The 25503-nt window shown below is 39.9% G+C and overlaps 1 protein-coding gene across 7 annotated transcripts in view; it reads right to left on the bottom strand.

Moving 5' to 3' along the window:
* The window catches only part of KIF13B (kinesin family member 13B), a 129283-nt gene extending 104499 nt beyond the window's left edge, over positions 1–24784 (bottom strand). For all 7 annotated transcript variants that reach the window (XM_061461088.1, XM_061461092.1, XM_061461090.1 and 4 more), the window contains exons 1-2: positions 24614–24784; positions 12996–13089 (exon numbers count right to left, since the gene is read on the bottom strand). In XM_061461088.1, the coding sequence (XP_061317072.1) occupies positions 12996–13089; positions 24614–24668 (149 nt within the window). In that variant the 5' untranslated portion in view covers positions 24669–24784. The remainder of the gene's footprint in view (positions 1–12995; positions 13090–24613) is intronic.
* Between the last annotated feature and the right edge of the window lie 719 nt (positions 24785–25503).

Below are 25503 nucleotides of genomic sequence, written 5' to 3'. Positions count from 1 at the left end.
CACAGCTAGCAAATTTTACTAGAATAGATTACATGCTATTTTCATTAAGTGCTACAGAAGATGATTTAGGTTAAGTGGGTCAGTTAACTGAATTCAAGAACTGATACAGCAAAGAAACAGGAAGCTTGATTTTGCCCTTCAGATATTGAAGGTACATCCACGCTTACTGATGGAGGAAAAAACATAGCCGCACTACTCCTCGTATGAAATCTCAACCTTTTCTGAACATGATACCCAGAATACTCAGTCTTGCCCAATGTCTACTTAAAATCCAGAAGTTTCACAATGCTTCCATAGTTCATTGCCACAGAAGACATTGGTCATATGCTACATGATTAAAACACCTAATGATCAATGTCCTATTTCCAATGCTTAGGCAGGCTGAAATCTATGACATCCTTCAAAGCTTGTTTATACAGAAGTCAAAGCAGCCAACAGCTACAACACAAGAAACACTCAGCATGGAGGCAAAAATATTCAGCTTGAATTGGAGTTATTTTGGGTCCTGTTCCAGCATGAGGTATCAACTACATTTTAATTTAGAAAACAAAATTATTCATGATGAACATTTGATCAGTATGATTTTTTTTTTTTTTTTTTTTACTTTCTGGATGGATGTTCTGCTAAATATAATTTACCAGAAGGCAAAGACTCGCATCTTGCCAATAACCCCTCACAAATTAACTTACAAATAACTGCCGACATCACTACTGCTTTGAAAATGAACCTGTCTCTCATTTTCAAACATATTAATTACAGATACAATTATACAGTGACAGCTAGTATTTATATTGAGGACTGTCAGCTGTTACCACGTCTCTGCAAGGTAGGTGCTTTCCAAATTCCAACACTCTGTATAAAGGCACTCTTCAACAGTATACAAACAATTCATGATTTTATTAATGTACAGAGCTACATGAATTATCCTTGGAGATAAAAAGAAAACCATCTGGACATATTCCTGGGCAACCAGCAATAGGAGGCCCTGCTTGAGCAGGAGGGTCAAACTTGATGACCCTTCCAGCCTCAACCAGCCTGTGACTCTACACATACATTACTATGTTTAAGACTGCCATTAGCAAGACTGCTATTACTACTACAGCAGCTCTAAAATATTCTGGAACCCCACTGCCTTTCAAATCTCCAGCCTGAAGGCAAGCTGCTGACCTCCCTGCTGAGCATATCAGCCTGCATAGAAGTGCACAGAATCACAGCAGTGTCCTCTGGAAGCAGGTTGCTGACATCACCTTACGTGGGAAAGTATCATCCAAGAGACCTGAACAGGGACTAGAAGCACAGACAAGGAAAATATAGGTGTGAGGAAATGTCTGATTACAAAGTATACAATATTCTTAGTACAGAAGGATAACATGGTTTCACAGGAAGCCATACCAGGATATAAGTCATGTGATACTAGCGAGCTCTATCAGTTTCACCTTGTGTCACCTTGACAAATAAAACACCTCACTACATAACCACAAGACTGTTTACTGTCACCAGAGATTGGGTCATGGAGGACTACTCTATGCCTACTTCCAAACCTGTGTCAAAAGTGCTGCAGTAATTATCCAGCTTCCAGAAGCATATCACTTGTACTCCCATATTGCAGTGTGAACCTGCCATGGTTCTACTAATCCAGCGTAATTCATGTGTTGGGTATACTGTAAAGAACCTGCCAGTGCTCTACCCTGCCATTCAATTAAACTCTAGCAGCAGCAAAGAAAGGTATCTTAGTGGTGACAGGAAGAGATAATTACTATGTGTGAAACTTTGCAGAGAACAGCTGCACAGGCTGGAGTGAAGCAAGGATGTAAGGTTTTAACATGAAATTACTGTGTAATTTATTTGCTGTTGTGGGCAGTACACATACTAAGATTGCAGGCGGTAGAGATGCTTCTATGTCTCAGCTGGTACATATGTGGTTTCAGCAGCTGAGTAAAGCAACCAGATAATTGCTTCCTCCCAGAACCATCCCTATTTCTTCTCTGCCACAAAATTTGCATATATTTTTTGCCTTCTTTTTCTTCCTTCACACCCCTGAAGTATTTCTTTTTCTGCTCAGCACACTGCAATTTCCCTTCACATGGTACCATCACTGCAAACGCTGTCTCCTGGTTTCAGCTGGGATAGAGTTAATTTTCTTCCTAGAAAACCAGGACACAGGATAAGTCATTATCTCTGGCTACATTTTCAGGAAGAAACCAGAACTATCTGGGCTATCACATGAAGGCTGGCTGGTGACACAGAGCAGTCAAAGATCTCAGAAGAGTAAAGAGAAGACTGGACAGAAAAAAAAAAAATAACCCAATTGATAATGTCACTTCTGATCAGAGTTAATTCTTATCAGGTAACATCTGATAATTACATTTGTTACCAAGTATAAATAAAATTCAGATCATAAACATATGCAAATAATGCTTAAAACAATTCAGAGAGATGGAAGTGCTCATTGCCGAAGGGCTATTCAGATAAAAGCTGTGTGGATATCCTGTTTCTTCATTTCATTTATCTGATCAGCACAGCAGAGCAGTAACTGCTGAAGAACAGAATAAAATGCTGGCAGAAGCCTACAAACCTTGAGGAAAAAGAACGAAAATGATACTGTGCTTTCCAAAAGGCTAAAAATGAAAGTAAGTGGACAAGCCTGAGAACCTCTGACAATACACATTAAGATGTGGGGTTTCTTTATGTCACTACCACAACACCGAGGCCCTGAGCTGTGGTCCCACTGAGCTATGTGACCTGATTAATTATACACCAGCACAAGAAGCTTTCTGTTTTTTAAAAACAAAGACCAAAAAAACCCACCCCAAACCCCCAAAACCCTAAAACAACAGCAAAACCGAACCAAAACCCACTCTCCCCAAACAATAAAAAACCCTACCTTCCTCATACAATAAAACCCTTCTTGCCCTAGATAACAAACAGAAAAGATAGGGGAAAATGCCAATTTATTTTAGAGGCTAGAAATGGAAGAAAAGAATGTTAAGTGACTGTCCTACAATCAGATATGAAGCATACAGTAAAGCTGAGGCAAAACCTCAAGCCCCCCAATGCAGCCACTGACCTTACCAGACACCCATCTTTCCTCTCCCTGGCTATCTTGAAAGTCCAGCCCTCTCCCTCTACACTTACATAGCAAAAAAAAAAAAAAAAAAAAAAAAATCACTGCTTAACCTGATTGTTTCTCTCCTCATAGGAGCGCTTCTCGGACAATTGGGCTTTGCATTTTTGTAAGGTGGTTTATGCATATCAAAGCTGCTGTGAACTTTAAAGCACTAATTAAAATGTTATTTTATTTCACATACACCCAGATTACTGAATATAGACACTTCATACCACAGCAGCACACAGGAAGACAAAGCTTATATAAGCAGACTTTGTCCTGCTCCATATCAGAAGAATGGATAAAGACACAAGTTATTTTAATGTAAATTAGAATCAGGGGAGAATAGCTTCGTGCCTTTAAAACTGCAACAAGAACAGAATTTAGTGCGTCTTTTAGGAGGAGGCCATAAACTGTCATCTCTCCACAACTCCTTTCCAGGAAAGACTGACATTCCAACCCAGAGGGAAGGGTGCTGCCCGTACAAGAGCAGCAGATGCTGCATTCCTGCAGACCTAGCTCATGAGAAACAAACCCCCAAAATACCTACAAGAGGTTGATTGTCGATTTCTCCTCAGAGGAGGAGGAGAAAAAAAAACAGTCCTTTTATCTCATTCCCATCTACTGAAACTGAAATAGGTAAAAGAATATCAAATATGAAAGCAAATCTTGAGGTGCTACAGTAGTTACAATTTTTCCTTCTTACTGTAAGAGCTTGAAAACAAAGATACAGAGAAACAATTTCCTCTGCCGTCCATAGCGTTACTTCCAACTTTACAAAGCTGTAAAATGGTGGCAGAATTTTGCTAACCCCCTTAAATATAATGAAGCATCAAGTGTAACAGTGTCATCTTTTGAACTTCTAATTCTTTTTTATTAGTCTTTAATTATTTGCATTATTGCCACAACAACAAAAAAAAAGGAAAAAAGGACAAGTAACCTCAAACTGATACACAAAAGTAACTCCAGCAACTTGTTCAAAGTTCCTCAGGACGACAAATGTTAAGACACTAAGAGGTAATAGTAAGCCCATAAATAATTTAGAAAACAAACTCTGACAGTCTTTACATTCCATTTTCCAAAATCTAAGGAACACAGGGGACTACATGTGGTATTACCTACCCATGTATTCTAGCTGGCCATAAAGTACACGTGTTACAATTGCTGATAATTCCATGAAGCATTTAACCACCTTCGCAGGAGAGCATTAAAGCATGTCTGCCACAGATACTCAACTCTGAACACATTCAGATTATTTTATCTCAAATTAGCTGGAGGGGCACATCCACATAATCTAAAATGCCTGCAGCAAAGACAGTTAGATTCATTCAGCGCAAAGTTATTCTGACTATTATTAATCAATCATGTTGAATGGCAAGAAATAACCTCTCCTGCATCTTTTTCTGATCTCATAAACATCTTACTCTGAGATCAAGATTTGACAGTTTAATCTAAAACATCCTCAAAATAAAATTGGTAGGCATAAAACCAGCATTAAAAACATAACAAAGTTAAGAACTTTAACATATTAATCTATATATTATATATATAACATTATACATATAATACATATATATTTATGTTTGGTTCTTAAAATTAATATGAACTTATTTGACAGATGCAAGATCTCCCTGAAGGTGCCAGGTATTTGCTGACACTCCAAACACCTTTCAGGCTTTAAAAGTTGTCCTGAACTGCATCTATCATCTCCCACATAATCCTGTGGCTCCAGCCACCGAAATAGTCCTTCAGCCCGCAGGAGTATTATTCATCATACTGACCACTAAATCCATTTTACAGTCTTCCCTCATGAAACATTATTATTTAAGAGTTGAAAATTACAATGGAATGATTCCTCACAAGCACTCATAGCTGCAACATTTATTCAGAATACTGAAGGCAGATCTTAAGATCAAGCTTGTTTTCCTCTCCTTGCTCACTGCTCCCCACAAGTTTATGGGCACTAGGTCACTCCCCTACCCTTCTTGATTTCATTTGTTAACAGGAAATATACTTTGAAGCCTTTAAGTCTTCTGTTAACATATTAAATCAACATAGGAAACAAGTATTTCAAACTTAAAGTTGAGTTTTCATTACCTACAAAGTGTTTTGTTTGGTTCATGCTGTCAGAATGACACAGGACAATTTATTGCTGTCATTTCCTTATTTTCTTACATTCAGAGTTTAATTTCATTTCTGCCATTTCAAGGAATTACTACAATCAAATAAAATGTTATGCCCTTTTAAATTGTTTTTATAATGGAGAACCTACATTGCAGCCAAGTCAAAAAAAGCCATTGGACTAAACTGGAAAACACCAGGCCAAATCCTAATTCCACTGAAACAGAAGTTCATTGGAAGTTTGACACCAAGACAAACTCCAGACACCTCTTCTTAAAGCACGTGATTTGTTTTAATTTGTGGATTTAGCAAGTCACGAAACAATTAACGCATCACAGTCTCCTTGAAGCTTAAACAGCCTAATATTCTAAGTTGCAGATACAGGCTAGCTTTAGAAACAAAACTGTTGACAGTTCTCTCAAAATTACTACAGAGATTTAAACAAAAGCTACATTCTACTTGGATATTCAACACAGTCATTCTTATAGCTTCAATATACCACAAAAAGGGGTTTTTGGTTCGGTTTAGTTATTGTGGATTTAAAGAAAACTCAACCAACCAAACCTCTGGGACTGGCCAGATACTTACTGCTGATACCTCTTTGCAATGGGAAGAGACTACAAATTACTTCTTATTTGTAGTAGAACTCACTATCAGAAGCCTTTGCCAACTCCAGAGACATCTGCACGAAGGACAGGCTGCTTACCAACTATCACCACCAACCTCCAAACACTGTCTGTAAGCAGGTCAATAATGTTAAGTGTACTCCAGAATGTGCTGCTAGATTATATTATCTAATAAAAGCCTTCAGTTTAGTGAAAAATTAAGGTTGCAGGTACTTTACATAGAAGAAAGAGCACCAGAGGTTAGGAATCCATGAAACACAAGTGTAAGGTTCAAAGCACTATGCGTGAAGCAAATTAATTCTTCACTTACTATCTTTACTCTTTCCCTCAAATACAGTAGTTTATTAATGACTTGTTAATAAAGTTTCTTTCATGTTCAGCTAAGGGATATAAGGTGGCCAAGGATGATTCCACACGGCTCATGTGAGAAGTTGCTTTCACTTACAATATGGGCACAGAGTTTATAAATAACAAACAATCCTAATTTGCTATGGCTATGTTAGCTGTAATAAAGGTAGAAGTAAACAGGTGTGACACAACTGCTGGGAAAGGAACTGTCTATAAAAATATTGTTAACACAGTGCTACCATTTTATTTTCTTAAGCAATACAAAATAGGGTACAGGTCTCTCTTTAAGCACATCGGCACATATAAGCACAGTTCAAAGTTCTAACTTTTGTCTGTGACAAGAATTTGTGGAGTTTCTATCATCTCGCATTTTCACTTTTAATCAAGCCAAAGCACGTGAGTTGCAGCAAATACACTTCCTCAAAAGCACAATTTGAAGTGCAGCAACCCCCTTCTCTCCTGGCAGAACTCCTACTTCTCAATTTTACATAAGTTTTTTATATGCAACCTCCTTATGAAATATATTCCCTCACTCGTACAACTAAAGACTCAGTAGGTGCACCATAACAGAGGCTTGTGTGCTAGCCCTGCTGTCCTCAAGACATCATCTTTGTCCTTCATCTGTCCCAACTACTCTCCTATTTAAGATCTTACCAGGACAAACAGATGACCTTCAAACTTTTAAGACAGAAAATGATTTCTACTTACTACAGCAACTCATCAGACATATTTATACATACAATTTTTACATCAGAAGACATTTTTCAGTAAAACATAGATGACTGGCAGCCTAACACACATGCATGGAGTGTGCTCCATAATATAGGTTTAATAAGACTTACTACAAAATAAACTGATAATAGACTGAAAAAGCAATGGTTTTACCATCATTTCATTCAACCATTTAAATGACTGTGTTCAGTTTAGGTGAATCTTATTTTTTCCCCCTCCTCTAACTTATTCAGGCTGTTCAGTCACCTGGTCAGGCAAAAGCAGCTATCCTGAAGGAGCTCATCAGAAACACTCCCCATTTTTCAGAACAAGGCCATGCTTCAAATAAGAATTGCATACAGAGATGCAACAGCACTGTACAGGCAAAGTCAGCAATACAGGAAAATCCCATAGCTCTATTTTCACAAACATAAATTTCCTGTGAGCTGTTTTGCACCCATAAAACAACATTATGATGTTAAGAGAGGCAAGCTTCCCTTTCTTCTGGATGTCAGCTATCAGTCTCAGGAATACAAACATGCTCTTGTCCCTCCCCCAACAACTTCCTGCAATGTTTCTGCATTATGAAACATCGCATAAGCCTCTTCCCTGTAAGACAAAGCTGAACTAACATCTAACCTAGAAATTTCATTCACAGTTTTACATATCACTATGAACCCTTACCCACATAGCAACCCGTTCCCCTCAGCATAAGGAGGTAACACAACCAGCTATGCAGTTACCATTGCTTCTTCACGCTCATATCCTAGTCTGAATTGTTCCTATCCCAAACAGATTAATATTGGTGGAATGAATACAATTAACACAAAAATAAAGAGAAGCAAAGGCACTTGCATGCAATTAGTTTTCACCCATCTACAAAGACAATAATATTTCTTTCTTTAAATTGCTTTGCTGTCAAATAGCAACCATACCACATCATGCAATTTGGTCCACCAAGCTCAATATTCAATTTCTGGTTGTGGTGAACAGCTGATGCTTCTACGTAAAATGTGTGAACAAATAGGGACACAGACATAAAACACAGCCTAAGATGAGGCAGATCTTCAAGTGATTCTTACCCAACATCAGGCAGAATCATAGTTTACTTTCAAGAAAATACTAAGGATAGGTTGGATGGGGCTTTGAGCAGCCTGGTCTAGTGGAATGTATCCCTGCCCATGGTAGGGGGTTGGAACTAGATGATCTTCCCACACAAACCATTCTGTGATTCTATGAAAATGTGTGCAAAATATGTGCATTTTCCTATTACTACATACCAGCAATTGCCTCTCACTGTTTTCTTGGGGCAAGGAGTTCTGCAGATTAATTCCATATACAGAATTGTCTTCATATATTTTCCTCATTTTCTGATTATGCACATTCTTTCCTAAGGTAGAAAGAACGAAGTGTTCTCCTGCTATCATATATTATTTTTAAAAGTCAAAGTCTTCCCAGTTACTCCTACCAGTCAGCTTTTCCAGTTCATATTTATACACACATACAAGAACATCTAAATAATCATGTCAGTATTTCCTCTCTTGGCATCTTGATTGTCTGTATGCTGTTTCGGAAGGTATAAAGAGAAACAATTAACTATGCAAAAACTGTAGGATACTACAACTTAGATCAAAAGTAATGATAATTTTGGGGGACTTTTGCCTGCCATTCCACATATAAACCATATTTTAGGGAACTGTACAAGTAATACATATACTTCTTCACATCAGAAAGAGTTTATTTATAATTGGTTACGGCAAGTTTTTCAGTGGTTAATAAACATTTTCCCAAACAAAAGCCTCCCTTGTATATATATTTTGAAAAACAAATAAATTTATGTTCAAGTTTCACCACCTCATGATTGAGGCATTTGCCATGTAGTCATCTACACTATTGCCATTTTCCATTTTATCAAGAGAGTACAAGGTACTGCAAGGCTTTATAAAAGTATTCCTTTATAAGTAAAATATACTTGGGTTTCACCTAGTTCCTCATCAAAGCAGAAATCATCGAGCTCAGATGTTGCAAGGCTACAAAAATCCCCAAGCCTAAGATAATAGTCTGCCCCTTCTCAGTTCCCAGACTCCTTAGAAAACTAAGGAGAAATCAAACTGAGTTTAAGCATCACAAATTCCTGAGCAAAAACATTGTCTGTGTGGATATACAAAAGAAAACTGGTTTAAACCCAGGAACAGATACCTGAAAAGCAAACCACTTTTAAAAAATATTTATAAAGCTGCACAATTACTGAAATATCTACTACAAAGCAGTAATTATAAAGATATTACAATAGCTGAAAAGGAAAAACCCAGCCTGGTTTACACACTTGTCAGCTCCAGTTAGCTGCACTCATTCCTTGGAATAGTTTTTACCCTGTGCCATTCTTTGGAATCTCTGTTCTACAAAACAAGAGGGAAAGCTTCTACAAACCACATATTGCGACAGAAGTACACAGAAGTCAGCACTCTTAATAAAAGATCTCAAAGGTGGCTTGTTGGAGAGATTTAATAAATGCTTTTTTTTTTTTACAAATGTCATGGCTCATTCATAGGCCTGCAACAGACTAATACACAACTGATTCATGAGCTTGTATCAGTTACACATCAATTACGCTTATGTCTGCAGTGTGTAACAAAACTCCTTTGTCTGACCCGTCAAAAATAATGATTTTTTTAAGTCTTTTTAATAGCTTTTGTCTGGGAAATTTAAAATGACAGCACAAACAAACTGATGGTAAAAAAAAAAAAAAAAAAAAGTTGCAAAGTAACATATTAAGAGTATATCTGGAAGCTTTCCAAACAATTAATTCTTACAAATATTTCAGTTGTTGCCTAGGACTTATCTACTTATATATTCATGTCAATCAAACTGAGTTCACACCCTCTTTCAAGCCCTAGCCACCAAGTAATAATGCTGTGAGTAATCTTTGCATCAGACAGTAAATCCCATGTTGATAAAGAAACTTCAGCCTTGACCTTTGCAACAGAGAGAACAGACAACAGACGAACAGAAGTCACAAGTCATGCTAATGATACTATTCATTTACAGCGAATTCCTGGAGGTTCAGGCATCCTGGAGAGGGAAGACTTTGATTTAAAGAGGTCATTTGGAGAAATACATGACAGAACTCCAGGTTCTGTAACAAATTTTGTAAAAGCAATTAGATGTTGACCATTTTCACACAAATGGTCAAACCTGCCCCCAGTAGCCCAAGGGTAGTTACAAATCCTACCCAGCCCAGAGGTTGTCCAATAGACTAAAAAATTGATCTTTTGTATGTGACCAGATTACTGAAACCTGCACAGCAATGCTAAGAATAGAGAAATGCAGTTGTTATGTTGTCTCAGGAAAGGTCATTTCTTGGTTAAGGAATGACCAACAGGAGGATGCTAGATTTCTGAAGTCGTATGAAAATAGACTTCCCTTTTTGAGAGCATGTGTTTTATATGAATTTATTAATCCCCAAGTCTCTAGAGAAATGTATAAATAATATATTCAGTTTGCAGTCAGTCGGTTATCACATAGATTTTCCTTAATTTTTAATTCAATATTAAAGAAAAAAAGAGCTAGAGATACTCTTTTTCTGAAGAAGCATCTTTTTCTGTTTCAATGGCAATTGCAACAACACAGTTCACTATCTCCAAAGGTCAGGTCACACACATGTCAAGTTGGGTATCTCGCAACATATGAGATATATGAAGAGAGTGGACATTTCTGACTTCTGCACACATTCATTCTCAGATCCCATAGGAAAGCAGAAGGAGAGGTATATGTATCACTTGTGAACTTCAAAACCTTCTTCTCCTCTAACTCAGAGACAAATGAAACCAGCAAATCAGGTATTTGCCATTTTAACTGATCAGACTGGCAGATATGTAATGTAGATCTCTGGTGTGACAGGACCACCTCAGGGAAACAAAAATGCATAACTCTTTAATTCAGCCATTAAACTATTTATTTACACCTACCCTACTCCCAGACTTGGTTTCTACCAGAAAGGACAGAAGTGGGAAAACATTCATTATTTCCAGAAGTCATCAGATGTTTTCCAAATATCACTCCCTGCCAGAGCATGGCTGAGTCATAACAAGTGGGGATGTGACAGCACAGATTCTTGTTTCTAATATTCTTTTTCCAGTTCCTATATTGACCATGGCATCTTAATGAGAAATGCAGCAAAACTTTTAAGATTTTCAAACTTACCCCGGTTTGCAAGCATCTAAAGAATGTATCTGCAATATTATTTACTTTTCTCTGTTTAATTAAAAGCACTCCAGGTTTGACAGTATTCTTTCAGCTCACTTTAGACACTAGACAAGTCTGAAATCAAATTGGATGATTTCATAGCACAAGGCAAAGCTGTTGACAGTGGATTTGGAAACAGAAGAAGCTGAGTATAAATTAACCACCAAACTTAGAAGAACTGCAGCCTTTTCCTTTAACTCATATTTAAGATTCCTCTGATGGCATGGCAGAAGCCAAGACAAGCCTCTCTCAAGGGTGTTACATGTTAGATAGGACCCTGGTTCCAAATCATTATTACTCCAATTATGTTTTGCAGTTATGCTGCCTCACTGTTTGCAGGCAAGCCTTTAGTGCAATTAATGGGCCCCCACTTTTTCTTCTTCTGTTAGATCACCCAATATAAATTTACTATGCTTCCTGCTTAGATTAGCAATGGGTATTTGTGGATATGCAAATGAAGCATTCTTCGGTCTGGCATGCTGTTTTCTCACACTAGGCTCACCATCTTGTCTGGGATATCAAGGCAATTGCCAACTGATTCCTCCCTTGCCAGGGGGCATGATTTGCATGACGTATTCTCTCGTGACTGCAGTATGAACACTTTTTAAACACATATTGGGGATTATAACCCATGGAGCATTTGATTGGTTGCCATGTTTGAGAGAAACTCTGAATAACATTTTTAATGCAGCTCTGGCTGACTAGGCTTCTAAGAATCTCGATTTCCTGCCATTTTTAGCAGTTCTAAAGGCTCAAATCAACATAGGTATTTGGCAGCTAAACAATACACGTGTTTCAAGAGGAGGCAGCTACTGACACAAACAAAACCACCCCAACCACACACAGCCTGTTTGATTTTAAGTAACTTATTAAAGCTCCAGTCGCACCATCTGTAGTAAGTCTTTCAGCTGGTGACCTGATGATTTCTTTGCTTTTCCATTTACTATTACCTGGGTTTGAGAAGTTTAAATTATCAGAGAACAGGTAAAGAATATTTCTACTGACCACTAACATACATCTCAGCTTTACAGTAAAAAGATACGATATGCTGCATTTATACAAAACTCTTCTGTGTGTGTTTAACTGAATTGTTCTCATTTCTGTCACCCTTAAGACCACCTCCTTGACTTTTCCCCCACAGAAAGCAGATCACAGTTGACTGTAGATGTCCAGTACCAGGTTTTGCCTTTTCCTGCACCTGTTATTTTGTTTCTGCATATATTTTTTCATTTCCTCCTCTCACAAACAAGCAATAAATTCAGTAGTCACAACCTTAACCTTATCAGTTATTACAGAACTTTCCAGTTTCACAGTAGTTTAACAAATTGATGTCAGTTCTGACGAAATTTGTCCCTACCCTCAGCCACCTTTCCAAGTATTTCTGATGCATGCAATGGTTAAGACACTCCTAAAGCTACACCTCCCCAGCAGGTTCCCGCTCCCCTTCTTACACAAGGAATACAAGCCCATTATGAGAAAATAATTGTGAAAATTAATTTCATTCCAAAATGACAAACTGTGCCCTGCTCAAATTCTTTTGCAGATTTAAATTTCTCTTGTTCCATAATAACACATGAGAATAAACGAAACTGTTCACAGACCCATTAATTGCTAACATATTGTTTAGAGCAGGAAGCAAATGCAGTAAGCATTAAGTTCTCAAAGCATCCTCCCTGCATGGTAAAATCAGCCTCATTTTATAGATGATGGCAATTATATTGTAGAAAGAATATATATTAGTTTTTAAACAGAAAGCCCTCTATCAAGGCCTACATTTCCTAGTTGTTAGACTCATATTTAATTTATGAAACCTGACCTTCCTCATTCAAAAATCTTACCTGGCATCTCCTTTTGAAAGGTTGGTGTTTACAGGATGAAGAATAACCTTGTTTGCATCCACATCCACCACACATTTTGTATGCAGATCAAGCTCTATAAAGAAATGAGAAAGTGTCAAGTGCTACTCCTAAAGCACCAGGATTACATACACCATTACTTCCTCCAGACACCAAATTTATTCATGCAGTCTGACAGCCACCCATCAGCTAGAGAATAGAAACAGGACTATTGCCAAATTCTGCTTCTAGAGATATTCTGATGGGATGGATCCTTTCCAGCTTTAAAGCATGCACTCCTTTCAAAACAAGAAAAAGCACTTTGGTTTTACTGAAGTACAATCAACATATACAAGGCAGTATGAAATTTCTTCCAGGGAAAGAACCATTAGGCATGGTATTACTTTGACAGCTCTTCTTATTGCTCCCTCAGTGCCTCACACATTCAGAGGGAAAGCTGCCCCTACCATCTGCAGCACATTTTCCCTAGCCACTGTTGTGATACTGCAGCATACCATGTCAGCTGTCAGTCCGGGGGCACCTGCTTGGAGAAATTCAAGTCCCATAAAAAAAAATGTAGGTGCAACCATGTAGAAAAGAGCTTATCCTTCCCTACAGGCTCACAGCCAGCTGAAAAGTCCAACTTTTCCCCATGACATTAAGCAATGGGATATATGCTATGAGTAATTAGAATATTTGGAATGTATGAGAATTCTGAGCCATAGAGGTGGAGAAAACAAAAGCTTCAGATAACACCCAGTGACAAATGGAGTTAGGTATAAAAAAGCACACAGCCGCTTGCAGTCAAAGTCACCGCCTACAGACATAGAGGCCTGGACACAAACAAATCTAGTCCTATGTCCTTACACTCTGATGTTAAACCTGGAAAGTACACCCAAGAGCCGATACCTATAAACATGACACACTAATCACACCCAGCAAGCACTGTGCACCGCCCTCACACACCATGATGATGAGGGGCTACACTGAATAACCTCCATACAGTACAGCACCTCAGCTGAATCACCAAAATATCCTGTGTAATCATGTTAATGACAATCCTCATCCTCCTTCATCTCTGCTCTTTCCTTCGCTGTCACCTGTACTTGCTCTTTCACCTTACAGCACCTTATAAACTCGGACTGAAAATCTCTCGGGCAAAGACCACAGATCTTAATTATTGTACAGCACCTTGCAGACTTCTTGCTACTGTGAAATAACATGGTAAGAGGAGATTTCTTTCACTGACATTTTTGGAAAGAACAGCCAAAGCTCAAGACTCTTAACGGTTGGACTCAATGACCTTTTGCAACCTAAATGATTATATGATTCCTGGTCATAGCAGGCAGTCACATGAAACCGAAATCCATCTGAACAAAACCACTCCTATGTTATTAAACTGTACTTTTGTAGAAGGAAGAGGCAGACAAGTTTCAGAAACCAGTGTTTACTTTAATTTCTCTCCACACCCTGAAAGAAAATTTACCTATCATTAATATGCAATACGTGCTTGCTCAGATGAAATTATATTCTTTATACATCCCATATCCAACAAGTCACTTTATCTTGGACTGGCTGGTTAGTGATTAACATTCTGTATTGCAGTGACCTGCTTTTCCTCAGCAACTAAAGAAGGTTTTTACACGCTACCTCCCTTATGCAAAGCATAAGGTATGTATACTGTCTATATAAGCAGCATGGTCTCTATCACATTTTTCAATCTATCTCTTGAAAAAGAACGCTGCTGGCAGGTTTCACGTCTATGACTGCCCAGTGATCTCAATCTGGTATTCATTAAACCTCTCTTTGTGAAGTACCTTTAAGGAAAGCACACAGACAGGATATAATAGCTCCTCAAAGTCATACACCCTCACAGAGAAAAAGAAAGATTCAAAGACAATTTATCATGTACAACACACCTTCTCTGATTATTGTCATCGCAAAGGTGAGGTTAAAATTCCTCACCCAGGCATTCTGCAGACAGCATGGTTTCAGAAGACGTGGTGAGCCAACCTAACAGCTATTGCCAAACAGGGAGGTCTCAGTCTTTCCTTCTGGCTACCTCTGCCTGTTGCTCACCTTCCACCCTACCGTGCTGAGCACACTCCTCTGTAAGTCACTTCAAGTTACTTAAAACAGCAGAAAACTAACCAACAAGAAAAACTGATGTATTTGGAAACTATGGAAAGCTACATCAGCCCAGTAAAAGCTCTGAGAACATCAAAGGCCACGCAAACAAGTGGGTAGGCCGGTACGGAGATGAAGATAGCAGGCAGAAGACTAAGACCTTCTCCCAGCAGAAACCAACTGCTACATCAGCTCATGGCATCCCATGAAATATTCAGCCTCTAAGCAGGGTTATATATCTAGATAGCCATAAGGACACTTATCCCAGTTACCTTGGCAAAAGACTTGAACAGAAACTCTTTCTAGCTGAAGAAATAGTTTAAATTCTGTTTTAATAGCACATTGTACACTTTCTGGCTCCATTATAACACATGTTCTCTGACCAATTTGAGCTGAAAGAGGGGAGGATTTAGACAAGATATGAGAAAGATCTTCTCTGTGAAGGTGGGGAGGCACTGGCAGAGGTTGCCCAGAGAAGCTGCGGCTTCCCCATCCCTGGCAGTGTTCAAGATCAGATCGTACAGCGATTTGAGCAGCCTGGTCTAGTGGAAGATGGAGGGATGCAAACAGATAACCTTTAAGGTCCCATCCTCAAACCATTGTGTAATTCTATGATTTCTGATTTCTTTAATGCTTCCAGTAGGCTGAGAGAGGAATCTTATGATTTTCAGTAGTGGCTAATATATCATGGTAATTTCTATGCCATTAAGTTTTTAATATTACTAAAGCAGGTTAGCCTTATAGAAAAATTATCTTCCTGGTCTTTTTAATATGATCACACAAGGACTTCACCCTTACTTTTACTAGTTTCAGTGTCTCCTACGTAAGCAGCCTTCTTGCTGCCCCTGAACAACATGCAGAATGAGCATGCAACAAGATGATAAGCTTTCACATCCAAAACACCAATTAGTTCATCTTGTAGTAAGGACTCACTGCTTGAGGCCTAGTATTATTATTTCTTTCACCTACACCAAGGTTTTTTTCAGACAGCATGAAACTTTGGAGAAGTTAAAAGATAGCAGAAGTGGCTCACTGTCAAACTTTGGAGATATATCACAAATCTTTGAGCTCAATGAGATTTAAGATCTCATTATTACTGCTAACCTGCTTCTAGCTTCAGTCATTACTAGGCAAACACAATCAACTACTCTTTTGCTTCATCAAATCAAGACACTAATCAGTTAATTTCTTCTTGAAAAATTAAAACTCAAACTCTTAACACCTCAAGAAACATTTAGTGCAGGGAATGAAAGCCTCTTTCATAGCTTTAGAGTAAGAGAGCTGTGACATCCATAATTAAAGGGTAACACGTATTTTAGTTACTTTTCCACATTTACATTTCAGAGCTATAGAAATCTTAAACAAAGCTGGGCTGAGTGCAAGAACAATTGTTAAGTTGTGTGTACCCAAGCGACTCACAGAGAGTCTCTCAGATGAATCACAGAATAGTTTGGGTCAGAAGGGACCTTAAAGATCATCCAGTTCCAACCCCTTGCCACAAGCAGGGACACCTTCCACTAGACCAGGATGCTCCAAGCCCCATCCTATCTGGCCTTGAACACTGCTAGGGATGGGGCAGCCACAGCTTCTCTGGGCAACCTGTGCCAGTGCATCACCATCCTCACAGGGAAGAACTTCCTATAATCTCCTCTCTGTCAGTTTAAAGCAATTCCTCCTTGCCCTGTCTCTACAGGCCCTTGTCAAAAGCCCCTCTCCATGTTCCTTTCTGGCTTCTTTAGGCACTAGAAGCTGCTGTATGGTCTCCCTCGAGCCTTCTCTTCTCCAGGCTGAACAAGCCCAGAAATCTCAGCCTGTTGCCATAGCACAGGTGCTCCAGCTCCCAGACCATCTTCAGGTCCTCCTCTGGACTCGCTCAAACAGCTCCATGTCCTTTTTATGTTGGGTTCCAGGGCTCAGGCGAGGTCTTATCAAAGCACAGTAGAGAGGCAGAATCCCCTCTTTTGACCTGCTGGTCACACTGCTGGTGATGCAGCCCAGGACAGGTTGGTTTCTGGGCTGCAAGCGCACACTGAAGGCTCATGTTGAGCTTCTCATTGACCATCACCCCCAAGTCTTTCTCCTCAGAGCTGTTCTCAATCCAGTCTCCACTCAGCCTGTATTTGCGCTTGAGATTTCCCCAATCCACTTAACCCAGCCTAGGACCCTGCACTTGGCCTTCCTGAACTTCATGAATTTTACATGGGCCTACCTCTCAACCCTGTCAATGACTTTTTATTTAACTTGTGAAACTGGAAGGTGGGTCTTGAAAGAGGCCATTCTCCTTCCCATCTCCCTTGATTATTCAAGTTCTCCCCAAAGAGTTTTAAGGCTCAGGTTCAAGCAATGCAGATCTCAGCTGAAACCACACTCGTGTGTATAAAGCAGACATGACTATGCCTTTGACAAGAGCCTTATGGGTGTTATAAAAAGAATTCACACCACCTATATATGCTTTGGGCTTTTTCACTAGCCAAAGAAATTTGATACATTTCAAACATGTTGGAAAAGTCAGGAAGCAAGAGAGAAGAGGACAAGCAAAACCAGGAGCAGTGTACCACTGCATGCCATGGTGGATTCAGCAGGCCCTAGTATATTCCAAACAACAGGTAGGAGTACGCACTGCCTCTGAAACAGCAGTCATGCGTCTGGTAATCATAAACTCAACAGGGCAGATTTTCCACAACAGCATTAGGAAAAAACAGGAAAGGTGCAACTTTAAAATGTACTAAACAGGTCTGGTGCAGAGACAAAAAACTATGTGAATCCTGGAGGAAGGGGAAAGAAGTATTCTGGAAAACATGGTATGTTCTCAACTCTGGGAAAGCTCCATCTTCATTTATGAATCAGTTTGGGAACTATCTTACTAGATTAGGTGCAAACTGGTTGGATATTGATGTACCCAACTCCCTCATTCTACTAGGGTACGGAATCAAACCCAGCTGCATCGGGTGGCATAATGAAAACATCTGAAGTGCCATGCAGTGATACTGGAGATTTTTCAGCCACTACCCTAAAAAGTCATCCAATGTTTAAAGTTACTGAATTTCAGAACTAAACAAAATTATCCTAATAGATGGCTTTTACAGGGCATTTTGAAATAATCTTAAAATGAGCAATGATACAGTAAATAAGATTGCCTGCAATTTATTAAATTAGTGGTTTGGACCATGTTATCATAACAACTTTTAGTACAACAGCCACGGTAGCTGAAAAGTCTGCTACAACCTGCATGACCTTCCATATTTATCTCTTTATATACTTTATCTTTTTCCACAGTGTACAAGTTGAATTAAGGGAAAGCATTTCCCAGTTTATCAAGAGCCTTTATTTCCATATATATTTTTTTTTCCATCAGATCTCAATTTAAGAAATTAGTTTCCAATGGTTGACAGTTTTTCAGCCCTTTCAAATACCATTTGATCCTGAAACGCACTGAAACGAAGATGTGAACCTGGTGTTATAACACAGGTCGAATAAAATTTGTGGGATTCCTCCTATCCTGCCACCAGGTTTAGGGCATCTGCACTGACACCTAAGGACCTCTTGGAGACAGGCATTAAACTTGGTAGTATCCCTGGGAACCAGCATGGCTCCTCTTGTAGTGTTTCTGCAAAGCTAACTGAAGTATAAAAAATAAAATGTGACAGGTTTAAAGTGCATGGACTAAGCTCATAAGCCAAAATTGGCCCCAAATACAAAAGCTCAAAATAATCTCCTGTACAGACAGACGATGGAAATTTTACATTTTAAATTGCCAGTAGATTTTTGGGAGATTAACATTCCCTCGAAGGTTAGAACTGGAATGTTACAGCCCAAGCCTTCAATTGCATTCAGTAAGAAATGACAGTAGGTTTCTTTTACCTTACTTGGTCTGGAAAAGCAAATTGCAGTAACACTGAGAAATGTCTAAATAGTAACTTTGAAATATTTAAAAGTTTCTTTATCACACAAATTAAATGGATGCCAACTAAAATCAAAAGCAAAACCAAGCAAAAACAAATCAGAGAGGCTGTTTGGGGGGTTTTATTGGGTTTTTGATCGTTTGAAAAAGAAATCTGAAAGCAAGTTCAAAGACAACAGGTCCCCAAGTTTCCCTGCACTTATTTGCTGCCTTAGAGTGACTTTTCTCTTTGTCTTTCGCTATGTAGAAGCCAACACAAATAAAGGAAAAACTAACTGACCTTATAAGAGAGCATGAAAGTAACTTAGGTCTAAATGACAATGCTAAGAGCTTAAATGGGGGGGGGGGGGGGAAGAGTAATGGTGCTTTTAGAACATTAATTATAAGACATAGTGATCAATACATTCTGGACAAAAATACAGTAATTTGACTCCTTTAAGTCATACAAACATGAAGTCTAAGCAGGCATCTTTCAAGCTTCTCAGATATATATATATATATGAACTGCGCAAATATGATTCATGAAATTTTCATTTTGCAGCAATTAGAAATCATTAAATATGCATGAGTGCATCTGGAAGGGCACACAATACTATCTAATCTTCAGCATGAGGTGCAAGTGAACTCAAACTCCCAAGCGTGTTCAATGCAACCAAGCTCTCCTCACATGTTAATGCTACATTGTACAAATGATACAAAAAGTGTATTCTATATTCTGCTGTTACATTTTTTGAAAAAACAAAACAAAAAAAAGCGCTTGCCAAGCAGCTTTAGTAAAGGCACTCCGTGTATCTGGACATTAACTGTATGCGCAGTCAGTCCTGCTGCTGCATACAATGCTCAGCTCATGGAGACTAAGTAAATAAATCAGCCTGGTGACTTTCTAATGCAGCAAATAGCTCTGAGGAAGTTTAACACACAACTCTGTGCTGCTGCATTTGTTTCAGGCTTCAGATTTAACAAGAATGAAACACAATAGCGTTTGGTCTGCAACCAGCCACCTAAAAACCAAGGCAGAACTATTCACAGTGTGTCTATCTGATCTTCTGTTGACTTAAGGAGGAGCAAAGTGAAACCAGAGCAGCAAGGTAATCTCATACCGCCCTTTAGGCTAGCTCTGAAGATGTAATTAGCACAAGAATTGTTTGCCTTTGCGGCACCCACGTTGGATTGACTGGTAGTCTCAAGAGACTGGCTGTGGGGAGTAAGCCTGTAACACCTAGGAGTTCTTAAAATACAGTTGCCTGACTGAGGAACACAAGATGAAACACTAACTCTACATGCTTCATCCATTTACCGCAGTATCTCTGGGCTAATCCTGCTCATACCACAAACAAGACTTTATAGGTTATAAAAAATCACCAGGGAATAGTAAAAATTCCAGACACTCATGGGTGACAAGGATAATGGTGAAGAAAATCCTTGTGTTTTGCATATTACCATGAGGTTACAACAGGTGCCATTTCATTTACTCTAATATCAAAATTAATCTTGTAAAACTGCTTCCACAAGTTCCAATTTATAGATTAATTATTTCTGTTGTAATCTCCAGTGAAAAAACAAGCAAACAACAAACAAACAAAAATGCAAGAACAATCCTCATCTCCTCCCCCAAAACAAAAAATCATTTCAAGTGACTGGAAATGCAGCCTCTCCAAAGAGGAGGAGGATGCAAAATTAGCCCCTAAGAAGGTGATCAGAAGCTTGCATTGATACAGAAGAAAATTCCTGCCTTATAAGAACTGGAGATGGAATCTTTATCATCGAAGCACAAAAAGATCCGTGACTGAACACAGAAACTGGCCTGCACGAATATACACATTAACATAATAGATACCTTAATGTATTTACAGTCAATTTAGCTATTTAAACTGGAAGCTATAGGTCTTACACCACAATTCTATGAACAGTTTAATCCAGCATCATTGGTGAAATACAGGCTGTGGTCCCTCACTGTTTAAACCTGGCACACCCATGCCACCACTCCTGACCCAAGTCGTGCAGTGCCACCACCCAACTCTGTGCCAGCACAGGTACTTCTACTGCTCCTTGAGAAATTCACCCAAAGCACTAAACACATGATATTCTTTCAGTTAGCTTCCTGCCTTTCTTGTTCAAACAACAAAGCATTAACCCAAGTGAGATGTAGCAACACAGCAGTGGTAGTTTTGACTGGCTTGAGGTGTCATCGGCCAGACCCTTTAGCATAAGTCATATTCTTTCATTACTGATAAAAGATGTTGTCTTTTAATTAACACTGCACTGAATTGATTCAAAGGCACAGGGAAACACAAGGACTTAAATGTACTTCTGGGATGCCTGTACACCAACATTGCCTGAAAATAAAATACTCAGTAAGACAAATCATAATTAAAAAGCCTCCAGCTGTCTTTTGCTTTGCTTCATGGTATTGCTTGAACCTTGCACAGCATTTACTCGAAATATAATGAATATCTGCTAAGCGAACTCAAACATTGATGATATTCATAAAAAGAAATCCACTGCAACTCTATAATGCAACAGCCAAAGAACTACTGATTGTTATCAAAAACCCATCTGAAAAAAAAAGCAGTGCACTAGAGAACACTTTAATGAATCACAAAACTAAGAGAACAGAAGACAAAGTCTTAGCTAACAAAACAGTACTGAATTATTTCGTTCATAATAGCACGCTAATCGAGATGCCAGTTTGCAAAGCAGAAAGTATGTAGAACCGTAAGTCACTCTGCTACCTGGCAGAGCCTACAACTCCAGACATGATGGATGCTGCAATGTACTGACATAGAAGTTTTACAAAAGCACAGATTCCACACACAGTTTGAAGAATTGGGGTCTAATTTGAAGCAAGATGCAAAAAAAATAATGTAGTTGCAAAAAAAAAAAAAAAACCAAACCCCAAACCCAAGAAACCCCAAGGACAATTAGGAATGTTTCCTCTGTACTGCTAAAAATCAGTACTATAAATCAATAGATTACCACTTTGCATAAGACTGAAACAGGACCTTCAATACTATCACCTTGAAATGCAAATACTACGAATAATGAACTATTTGGAAATACTGAAGAGAAATCTCTTCAATATGCATGCAAGAAACCTATTATACTTTTATGAGCTGCATAAATTAGTAACAGTTAAACCGCTTTTATTAACCTAATAAACCCTTGCCTTAAGAAATTCATAATTCAAACACTAAAGACAACCACCACCACCACAAGTAAACACTAAGAAATATTTCAAAGCTTAAATATCAACAGTCATAACCATCTGATAGATTTGCAATTTTAAGCCCTTCGGTGCAGAGGGAAGGAAAGAACATTACTCGTGATCCCAAAGAAAACAAATACTTTCTTCAGGTCCAAAGCCCCAGAACTTCATACAAATATTACTTAGAACAAAGTACATGTTAGAGAGCTTCCTTTGAGCTGCCTCCTGCCTCAAAGCCTATTGAAAAAGCAAAACCACAGAAGTCTTACAACTGGATGACTCCTCAGAAAATCAGTTACACAATTCTTTAATTTAACATTAAATAGGTAAGAAAGATACTAGGCTTCATATCACTTTTTTCTATAAATTCTAGGAGCATAAGAAATACTACACAGAGGTATCGATTCTTTAGAACTAACAAAAACAATCAATTCCAGAACATTTTGTTTCAGGGAGAAAAAGACATGGATCTTTTAGGCTAGGCTTACATGGATTTAGGTATCACTCACAAAATAACAGGATGCTTAATAGCTGCAAAGTGGTTCTTAGAGAGGAGGAACGCCCTGACTGCCCAGCCACATGCCAAAGAGCGTGGGGTTCAGGTCCCTCTTTCTTCTGATGAACTCAAACGTCCCTCACTCCTGGATGAGCCTCTTACTAACCAGGCTACAGTCACCCTCTCCAGTCTGTAACATTTTTAAGTTTATGCAGTACAAAACAGCTCCAGTAACAAGACACACTCTCCCATTCTCCCAGATTCATGCAGCTTAGCGTTAGGCTATTCCCCAGGAAGGTTCAAATACACATACTGCTCCAAATCTACACTCTTCCATAATTTTTCCCCTTTATTTCCACCACTTCTTCCCCACACATAGTTTCTGAACTAAATCTCTAACTGGAAACATCTTGAAGACCTGTTAACATGAGCACAGACTTGAGGTTGAACATATGTAGAACATACACCAGGAGGGAGAGGTGCATTGCTCATCCTTGGAGATTCAAGTCTTGGCTAAAGGAGGCCCTGGGCAACCTTACCTAATCTGACCTGCTTTCAGCAGTGAGTTGCACTAGAAACCTCCAAAGGTCCCTTCCAACCTGAATCATTGTATAATCGCAGGGGTAAAGAGCACTATACAGTCAGATGTCTGGGTCACAGCCAAGGAAGTGATCTATGGCAGGAAAGGGACATGAGCAAGAGGAAAGCCTCCGTCTGTCACTGAAACAAGGCACCATCTTTCAGCTCCTCAACAGCCCCAACCCACCAGACTGTAGGGACATCAACTCCATCTCCTCTGTTCTGAATGTGGGACTCTAGAGTGCTGATGAACTCCCTTGCCTTTATTTTAAAAGATACAGAAATAATCTACTCAACACCTTAACCTTTTATCCTAATTTATTGAAAGGAATTAAAGAGCAATTTTGGTTCAGATCATACAGAAAATAAAGAAGACACACCCCCCTCTTTCTGAATCAGCTATTAAACTGACTTTACTGGACTCCCTTTCCCCAGAAGTAATTACTGGCATACTTGTGTGAGAATGTGGGGGAAAAAGCCACCCTACATGTTTCTTGGCTTTTTGCCTTCTTCACCTGCTCATTCCTTGGCTGGAGTTGCCTTCTCATACTTGCTTCCGCATCATCAAGAGCAAGTTTTTCTAATTAAGGCAGATGCCCAGACCACGGTCTGATTAACATAACCCTTAGGCAAGTTTCACTAAGGGGAGAAAAAAAACCAAACCACCAACCCAACAACAACAACAACAAAAAATCTTGTCAATTCCTACTTCCTCTTCCATGTTTTCTTGGGTTTGTTTCTTCTGTCCTTATAGTGCCTCTGTTACCTGGTTAACTCTGTCCCACTCAGTCATCGAAGAGTAAGAGGGAGTACAGAGCTGAGGGCTGAATGAGTATAGGAAAAAATACAGAAAGAGGCATTTTCCCCCCAAACCCCAGAAAGCAAGAAGGAGGAAGAGCTTTCCCAGCTGGTAACAGGGTACAGCCCGGCTGTAAAGCAGGTGCAAGAGGTATAGGGAGGGGTGTACCCCGGGAAGGAGAGGGGGAGATAAAAGCCCCATAAACCAGGGAGGGTTTAGGAAATCGATGTCGGAGAGGGGAGCGAAGGCGGCTGCTTCGTGTGCTTCGCCCATACACCTCCCTGCACCTACACACGCGTATATAATACATAAATAAACAGATACACACATACACTCCCCGCTGCCGACACATACACCTCTAAAGGCGCTCCGGCACACACGCACACCTGCCCCCACGGACACCTGCGGGGACCGGCACCCCCGGCCTCCCGCCCCGCGCTGTCCTTCAGGCCGCTCCCCCCTCACACACCCTTCGGGAAGGGAGCGGGGGGTGGCTGAGGGAGGAGGGTCTCACCTCTCCGGTTCATGGGACGGACGCGCACCGCCACCTTCACTTTGGAGTCCCCCATCGTGCCGCTCCAACCTCGCCAGCTCCCTCGTCCCTCCTCGGCTTCCGTCTACGGAGGGAGACCCGGCGGCGCGGGGAGGAGCGCGGAGCGGGGCGGGAGGGGGGTGAGACCGGCGGCTGCGAGAGGGAGGCACCGTGCGTGACCAACGTCCGGTCGGACTACAGCTCCCAGCGTGCACCGCGGCGGCTCGCTGGCTACAGGGGAGGGCAGCGCGGCGCGCTGTACCCTGGGAGCTGTAGTTCTGTCTGCTGTCACGGCCTGTAGGGGAAGCGTTGCATGCTGGGATATGTAGTCCTCCAGAACAGAGGGGTATCAGGTTGTGGGGTGCCCCATATGGAGTCTGTGGGCTATGTTGTACAACAGGGCACTGACAGAAAGGTCTGAGGGTCACCCCGGGTCCTGCCACTCAACCCCTGGGTGGCTGCTGGTGAACCCCATCGCACCTCAGTCCTGCCCCGCGCCCCGTTTTGGGGAGCACAGTGATATGTCATGCTGAGCAGACAGCAGCATCACCACCGAGACTAAAAACCTCACAAGATTTACTCTGGGAGCAGAAACCAACCAGGGATTCCTTTGCTGACCTTTGGGGTTTTCACCTGCTAGAAATCACTTTGAAGATCACCCCACATTAAAGATCACAAACCGTAACCTAACATATAGACCATGGTTTTGGGTGATGTCTGGGTCTGGTTTCACTGAGCAACCTCCGATATTCCATCAACACACTTTTATTAACGGGCCCAGTACGATTTGCTTAGTGAAGGTGGCTCACTGAAAGAGCTCAACAGTAATAATCAGATGCAGTTTGAACAATATTACAGTTTATCTTTATTAG

The sequence above is a fragment of the Pezoporus flaviventris genome, unplaced genomic scaffold (assembly GCF_033815535.1).
Source record: "Pezoporus flaviventris isolate CSIRO_AGI_PZ_B2104156 unplaced genomic scaffold, CSIRO_AGI_Pfla_v1 ptg000031l, whole genome shotgun sequence".
Taxonomy (NCBI): domain Eukaryota; kingdom Metazoa; phylum Chordata; class Aves; order Psittaciformes; family Psittacidae; genus Pezoporus; species Pezoporus flaviventris.
This window is presented reverse-complemented; position numbering and strand designations above follow the sequence as displayed.